General features: G+C 41.6%; 1 protein-coding gene across 1 annotated transcript; it reads right to left on the bottom strand.

The window, feature by feature from the left end:
• Positions 1-278: 278 nt before the first annotated feature.
• Positions 279-8,447, bottom strand: LOC124128020. The gene is made up of 4 exons (XM_048401053.1): positions 8,367-8,447; positions 7,446-7,560; positions 1,187-1,359; positions 279-440 (listed from the first exon to the last, which is right to left on the bottom strand). Exons 1-4 carry the CDS (start codon positions 8,410-8,412, stop codon positions 283-285), a joined length of 492 nt encoding a protein of 163 aa, XP_048257010.1. The 5' UTR covers positions 8,413-8,447; the 3' UTR covers positions 279-282.
• Positions 8,448-8,662: the final 215 nt, after the last annotated feature.

Below are 8,662 nucleotides of genomic sequence, written 5' to 3'. Positions count from 1 at the left end.
ACTTTCAGACGAATGCTTCTAATGGTGCTAATCTAACTATTATACTGTCCATCGCTGACAGGTTTTTATCAGTATAATTGTATGTATAATTATAATGTTCTAGTCACGATATGGCTGATCAACTTTAGTCATTCATTGATCACTGGTTCGAATCCAATAAACTGAACATAATACACATGTTTTGACCAAATGTGAAAGAAAAACGACAAGCATATCGTTTTAGTTAGGAACATACCTTTAATGACAAATTATATAAGTAAGCAATATACATGCGAATCCGTTTCAGGAAAGTGAAGCGATTGCAGTTACACATTGCGGCCTGGCATTAAAAGTGTTTTTGTACACGCTTGGAGACGGGTACCCCTGGAAGACGGGGCCGCTGGTCACCATGGTGGACTGAGAATTCGTGTAGGCCACGGATGGATATGCACTTGGTATGGCTGAAGAAAAAGAGTCAGTGCGTCAAAATGTTGAGTCACATCGACAGTATTTCAGCAACATCGTGACAATAAAAGGTTGTACACTAATAATAGTTCAATTAACTTTAAAAATCCTGTCACTAAGGGCAGTGAAATAATAAGACTATCACAGATTGTATTTAAAACTAGTGTGTAACCATAAAATATAAAAATAAAAATATACATGATAAAAAACAGGCTATAGACCGCCAACATCTAAAGGAGATCACCATCTGCGTGGACCTCAGCAGGATTTACATAATCCCTTCAGGTGTGGGCGATTATTTACAAAGTAAGCCGAACATTATTAATATAATATAGACCCGTGAAGATTCCGGGGTAGAATAGGTCTTCAGCAATCCATGCTTGCCGTAAAAGGTGACTATGCTTGTCGTAAAAGGCGACTAACGGGATCGGGTGGTCAGGCTCGCTGACTTGGTTGATGCATGTCATCGATTCCAATTGCGTGGATCGATGTTCATGATATAAATCACTGGATGGTCTGGTCCAGACTCGATTATTTACAGACCGCCGTCATATAGCTGGAATATTGCTGAGTGCGGCGTAAAACAACCAACCAATCAACCAACCATGCTTGACGTAAAACGTGACTATGCTTGTCGTAAGAGGCGACTAACTGGATAAACGGGACTAACGGGATCCCGTTAGTTGCCTCGTATGACGAGCATTGGTTTGCTGAAGACCAGTTCCTACCCGCATGACCTTACTTGCGTTAACAACGGAGACGTTGGTATGAGTTCCAATTCTGCCTGCAAATCCTGTCTTCTTGACACAACAAACCACTGCGATAATGATGCAGACGGTGAAAATCATGGCGACGATCATCCCAGCTACAGCGGCGGCAGAGCGAGCATTACTGAATAGTGACACCGAGTTGCCTCTGTAATTAATATGTACATTATGAAGAGTAGATTAGTACACCTTCTGTATAATAGCGGTGAATGCAGACCTGATAGTGTTACTGCCTTGATCCAGAGTGAAAACACTCTCCACAAGGCAGTATGACAAGAGGGAAGGAGGTTTTTATAATATAATTGGTTTGTTTGTTTGTTTGTTGTTTAACGCCGCACTCGGCAATGTTCCAGCTATAGGACGGCGGTCTGTAAATAAGTCTCGACCAGATAATCCAGTGATTGATATCATGAGCATCGATCCACGCAATTGGGATCAATAACATGCATTAACCAAGTCAGAGAGCCTGACCACCCGATCCCATTAGCCGCCTCTTACGACAAGCATAGTCGCCTTTAACGGCAAGCATGGTGTGACAATATCATACCACATGACATCGTGATGTGAATTGTATTATGTAAACTTGACGTGACAATATCATACCACATGACATCGTGATGTAAATTGTATTATGTAAACTTGACGTGACAATATCATACCACATAACATCGTGATGTAAATTGTATTATGTAAACTTGACGTGACAATATCATACCACATGTCATCTTGATGTAAATTGTATTATGTAAACTTGACGTGACAATATCATACCACATAACATCGTGATGTAAATTGTATTACGTAAACTTGACGTGACAATATCATACCACATGACATCGTGATGTAAATGTTATGTAAACTTGACGTGACAATATCATACCACATGACATCGTGATGTAAATGTTATTATGTAAACTTGACGTGACAATATCATACCACATGACATCGTGATGTAAATGTTATTATGTAAACTTGACGTGACAATATCATACCACATGACATCGTGACGTAAATGTTATTATGTAAACTTGACGTGACAATATCATACCACATGACATCTCGACGTAAATGTTATTATGTAAACTTGACGTGACAATATCATACCACATGACATCGTGATGTAAATGTTATTATGTAAACTTGACGTGACAATATAATACCACATGACATCGTGATGTAAATGTTATTATGTAAACTTGACGTGACAATATCATACCACATGACATCGTGTTGTAAATTGTATTATGTAAACTTGACGTGACAATATCATACCAAATGACATCGTGATGTAAATGTTATTATGTAAACTTGACGTGACAATACACTGCTGGGTGTTACCCTGCAGGAGTCACTCTGTTGAAACAATGACAAAACATAAGATGGAGACGTTCTGGGCCTCACATATAGAAAGGATTGACCTAAAGACATTAAATCATAGCTTATTCAACATAATCTCCATCCACATTGATACATTTTTGCCAACTATCTTAGAGGGATTTTATCCTAGTTTTGTAGAACTGCTCTTGTCTGTCCTAAAAGTTCTCTTGAGCTGCCATGACGTCATCGTTCGAGAGCATGATGAATCACTATGAAATACTAGGTGTTCGCGAAAAGGCCCTGAATCCAATCATCACAAACGCATGCACAGGCAAGACATCACCTTTGTCACGGATGCGTCCAATTTGGAAATGTCCTCCACATCTATCATAAAAGTGTTTGAAAGCTTTACCGAAGCCTTGAATGTTGTACCGTTTGAACAAGAGTTGTATGATGCTCTTTGAAATCTTGGGAGAAAGAGCATGCTCGATCATACCTTAAAAGTTGTGAAATGTAGGTTCCAAAGGCCGGAGGTGCTGGGATAATGCTAAGCATAAAGGGAATGTTGATTTATCCCTCTGGTTGGGAGGTTTTTGTCATTATTAATCTAAACATGAAACGGACGAGGCGGTCCAACCTGTCGCCTGGGCTATTTGACAGTTATCGAACGATATCAGACCGTCGATACACCAGAAGCTTGAACTTCCTGGCCAAATTCCCTTGTTTTAACTGCCAATCCGAGCAGAAATTCCGACTCTTGTGAACAAAGAAACCGATGAGGAAGAACGGGACCACAAGTGGTGGCCATTGGGTGTCTACTGCTTGCCTTAATGTCTTGCTCCCAAAGCCACATTCTTGGATTTTAGCCATGGCAACGACTGATTTGTGCACTGGTTGTTGGTTGGTTGGTTGGCTTGTTGTTTAAAGCCGCTCTCAGCAATATCCCAGCTATATGACGGCGGTCTGTAAATAATCGAGTCTGGACCAGACAATCCAGTGATAAATATATCATATGCATCGATCCACGAAATTGGGATCGATGACATGCATCAACCAAGTCAGCGAGCCTGACCACCCGATCCCGTTAGTCACCTCTTAGGACAAGTATAATCGCCTCTTAAGTCAAGCATGGGTTGCTGAAGACCCATTCTACCCCGGATCTTCACGGGTATTGTGCACTTGCGCACAGTTTAACCTTGTAGTCACGATATGGCTGAAATACTGCCGTTGTCACTTGAGAATTGACTTTCACTTTGTGTGAGTTCATTGGAAGACGACGCAAGCTCCGACGTTCATACAGCTTGGCCCGCACTCTATGAAGGTTCATAATTCTTATAATTTTTTATCACAATTTCTTACATCAAAGGTTGTAGGCCTAGATCTCCAATTTTATTTAGAAAATGTGTCTTCATGTTTACACTGACAGCCATACAACAACTAGCTGTATCGCGGAATATAACAGTCCCTCATAAGGAGAGGTGACATGAGCGTATGTAAGCAGAACTTGCTCTTCAGAAACATCTTTCACAACACATGTCTTCAAATAACATCACCATTAGATGCAAAAAAGGTCTGTTAAGAACTACTTCTGTAAGTCAATCACAATGACAGCGCGTCATACATTTACATCAAGTTCAAGACGTCAAAATGGCCAACACGATAAACGTGACGGGAGTGATTTAGGAAGTTGTTTTTGAACCCGTGGCGGCTACATGTTTAAGTCATCTTTGATCAACTGGCCGATCATTGAAAAGTGATTAAAGATGCCCCATATAGACACTTAGGTAAAATCACAGATTGCTGTAGACTGTCACTGTCAGCCTAGACACGGATCGAGTCGATACTACGATAGTTTGGTTGTGCACTTTTCACATGCAGTCAAACCCTCTGACGTTTCTCAATGCATACTTAAACGCTGAGTTCAAGATTAAAGAGAATAAATGATCAGAAAGAAAGCTTCTGTATGTATTCGTGCTGGGCAATTCCGAGGAGTGGAAGAGGCTGGACTATTATTGGAAAAAAACATGCGTGGAAAAAGGCTGGACTATTATTGAAAAAAACATGCGCGGGAAGAGGCTGGACTATTATTGGCAAAACATGCGTGGGAAGAGGCTTGACTATTATTGGAAAAACATGCTTGAGTAGAGGCTGGACTATTATTAGAAGAAAAAAAATTCGTTGGAAGAGGCTGGACTATAATTAGAGAAAAAAACATGCGCGGAAGAGGCTGGACTATAATTAGAAAAAAACATGCGTTGGAAGAGGCTGGAGTATTATTGGAAAAAACATGCGTGGGAAGAGGCTGGACTATTATTGAAAAAAAACATTCGTGGGAAGAGGCTGGACTATTGAAAAAAAACATGCGTTGGAAGAGGCTGGACTATTATTGAAAAAAAAAATGCGTGGGAAGAGGCTGGACTATTATTGAAAAAACATGCGTGGGAAGAGGCTGGACTATTATTGAAAAATAAACATGCGTGGGAAGAGGCTGGACTATTATTGAAAAAAACATGCGTGGGAAGAGGCTGGACTATTATTGGAAAAACATGCGTGGGAAGAGGCTGGACAATAATTGGAAAAAAACATGCGTGGGAAGAGGCTGGACTATAATTAGAAAAAAAACATGCGTGGGAAGAGGCTGGGCTATTATTGGAAACAACATGCGTGGGAAGAGGCAGGACTATTATTGAAAAAAACATGCGTGGGTAGAGGCTGGAATATTCTGTGATGAAAAGTCATCGGCACGTCAGTGTGTGACTGCCGTGTCGATACAGAAGAGTAACTTTATACATCATCAAGTGTGGAAAATGCTACTGAAAACTTGTAATTGAGCAACAGCTTAATTTTATAGTACCTTTGACTATATGAAATGTAACATCAACCACTGATTATTGATACACAGTTGTAAACCATAGCGTCAAGACTGATTCTAACCAAGTGTTCACTCCAAATGGCCCATGGATAATGTTTGGTTTATGTCACGACAACATTGAATTTGGCACAACTATACTCAACAACAAAAGTTCCTGTGACACCAATATTTGTGTGTATTTTCAAACGAGTAAAGTTTGTTTTTCAATATTGTAGTACCTGTATGGAATCAAGTCACAAAAACGCAACTGCTACAGAAAAGCATGCATTCCATGCAAAAGCTGGCTTTTATGCAAGCCCCGTGCTTTTCACTACCCAAGAATGGGTATAAAAACATGTGCGTTAACGGGATTCTATATGCATTGTTTAGCATCGTGCTGACAACAACCACTAAGAAAAACAACAAAATTACGCAATTATTCAATATTACGAAATGCCACGCCTGTCCAAAAATGAGCGTCCGCGAGCCATTGGTATGCTTAAAGCAGGATCGAGTCAACGTGATGTTGCAAGACAGTTTAACGTTCACAGAAACACCATTTGGTGTTGATGGCAACATTGGCAACAGGCGAATGCAGTCAGAGACCATCCTCTGAGTGGCAGGCCACGCGTTACCAATAATCGACAAGACAACAGGATTCGAACAACACACCTACGAAATCGATTCCAGCCAGCAACAGTGACTGCAAGAAGCATCCCTGGCCTTCGACGAATATCTTCACAAACCGTACGTCGTCACCTCAGATGTGCAGGGAGTGTCGCCAGAAGACCCACCAGACGTCCAATTTTGACAGGAAACCACCGTCAAGCACGTTTACAGTGGCGCAGACAGCGTCTACGCTGGACAGCCGTGCAGTGGGGACAAGTTCTATTCACTGACGAGTCTGGTTCTCACCTCAGCCACAGCGATGGACGAATTCGAGTGTACCGACGTCGAGGTGAACGTTAAGTCAATCATTGTGTCATGGAAGAAGATGGGTTCGGGGGCGGCAGCGTTATGGTATGGGGTTGGATTACAGGAAGACAGAGGACCTGTTTGATAGTGGTAGAGGGAAATCTCAATGGACATCGCTACCGCGACGAGATCATCAGCCCTGTTCCACCGTTTCTACGTCGTCATGGCCCAGGCATTACCTTTCAACATGACAACGCCTGGCCTCAAATTGCTCGACTTCTTCAGGACTCTCTTCAACAAAACAACGTGAATGTCATCCCTTGGTCGACTCGCTCCCCTGATCTCTCATCAATCGAGCGAATATGGGATGAGATGGATCGACGCCTTCGACGTCAACCACGTGTTCCACAGACACTCCAGGAACTTCGAAACATGCTCCAGCAGATATGGACAGATATCGCACAGGACTTTGTGCGACGCCTGGTCCATTCCATGAGACGAAGATGTGTTTCTTGCATCGCAACCAGAGGTGGACACACACGCTATTGATTTGTAAATTGACATTTTGGCATATTCATGTTTTTTTATATGAAATCTCGCATTTTCTGACGTCAGTATGGCAAATTAAACCATATGAACACTTACAGGAGTCTTTTATCTGTTGAAAACCGAAATTGTTTCAGATTTGGTAAAAAACATAACTTTGCATTAAATCTTATTCAATGTCACAGGAACTTTTGTTGTTCAGTATATTTACATTTTCATTAAATTACCTCCGTATGTCAATATTTTTGGTTTGTTTGTTTGTTTGTCTGCTTGTTGTGTAACGCCACACTAAGCAACATTCCAGCTATGTGGCGGTCTGTAAATGATCGAGTATGGACCAGACGACCCAGTGATTAATATCATGAGCATCGATCCTCGTACTTGGGGTCGTTGACATGCATCAACCAAGTCAGCGAGCCTGTCCACCCGATCCCGTGTGTCGCCTCTTACGGCAAGCATAGTCGCCCTTTACGGCAAGCATGGGTTGCTGAAGACCTATTCTACCCCGGATCTTCAGTGGTAATGCCAACTGAAATTGAAGGCTGACACCTTTAAAGCACATGCAACATGTGTATACAAAATATACTTCGATATGCCGTACTTACGCAGCTCGATCACAGCATACAGTTGTCCCCTCTTCGCTGCAGCATCCATAGCTGCAGAACAGTGTTATTGTCAACGACTCCACCTTACGGTAGCAAGTCGTAGTGTAGGCCACATCTGTTGAATAGTACAAAGCTAAATACGTTGTTCAACTATACAGGTGCATCAAAGGTGTTGTAGTCCAAACGGCCTTAAAAAACTAAAAATGGCCACAAACCCATATAGTCATAACGGCCGTAAAAGGCGACTATGCTTGTTGCAAAAGTCGACTAACGGGATCCGGTCACAGGCTCGCTGACTTGGTTGACGCATGTCATTGTATACCAATTGCGTGGATCGTTGTTCATGATATCAATCACTGAATTGTCTGGTCCGGACTCGATTATTTACAGACCGCCGCTAAAAAGCTGGAATATTGCTGAGTGCGGCGTAAAACAACAAACCAAACAAAAACCATAACGGCCACAATATAAGAGTCATAATGTCCATGATAATAATAAATGAATACAACTACTCAATGTGAGCAGGGTGTGTACAGAGTATACGTGTTAGATAGAGGTTATCACGCGAGTGTGTTTAGGGATGGTAAATATCCTGTATTAGGAATAAACATTGTATTTAGCGAGCCAAGTTCGTTGTGTTTCTTCCTAATACAGGATATTCACCATCCCCAAACACACAAGCGTGAAAACCCCTTCATCATTCTGTCGGGATCGGGTGGTCAGACGCTCTGACTTGGTTGATGCATGTCATCGTATCCAATTGCGTGGATCGATGCTTATGGATTGTCTGGTCCAGACACGATTATTTACAGACCGCCGTCATATAGCTGAAATATTGAGTGCGGCGTTAAACAACAAACAACAAAACAAAACATTTCAAACGCGATCAAATAAGTGAGTTAAAATTTAAGACAAACATACCTGCAATCATAAGAATGAGGAGCACACATGGTATACTGGTCCACATGTCTTCTAACTACATCGGATTGTAAGAGGCAGCAGTTTGTAGGATGCTGATAACAAATTAAGTGTACTAATGACGGAACAATGTTAATCATCAGTTTTGAGAGCAATTTACCGCTGTTACACGACACATAATACATCGTGACTGTTAACAGACACATTTCATTACCTCGTTACCAGATCTCATTGAGTAAATGAATGCTCATTATACACAACCGCACTCAGCAATACTCCAGCTATATGTCGGCGGTCTG

Source organism: Haliotis rufescens, unplaced genomic scaffold, assembly GCF_023055435.1.
Source record: "Haliotis rufescens isolate VD_foot unplaced genomic scaffold, xgHalRufe1.0.p SCAF_21, whole genome shotgun sequence".
In the NCBI taxonomy this organism is placed as follows: Eukaryota; Metazoa; Mollusca; class Gastropoda; order Lepetellida; family Haliotidae; genus Haliotis; species Haliotis rufescens.
The sequence above is the reverse complement of the archived record's forward strand: the minus strand, read 5'-3'. Positions and strand labels throughout refer to the sequence as shown.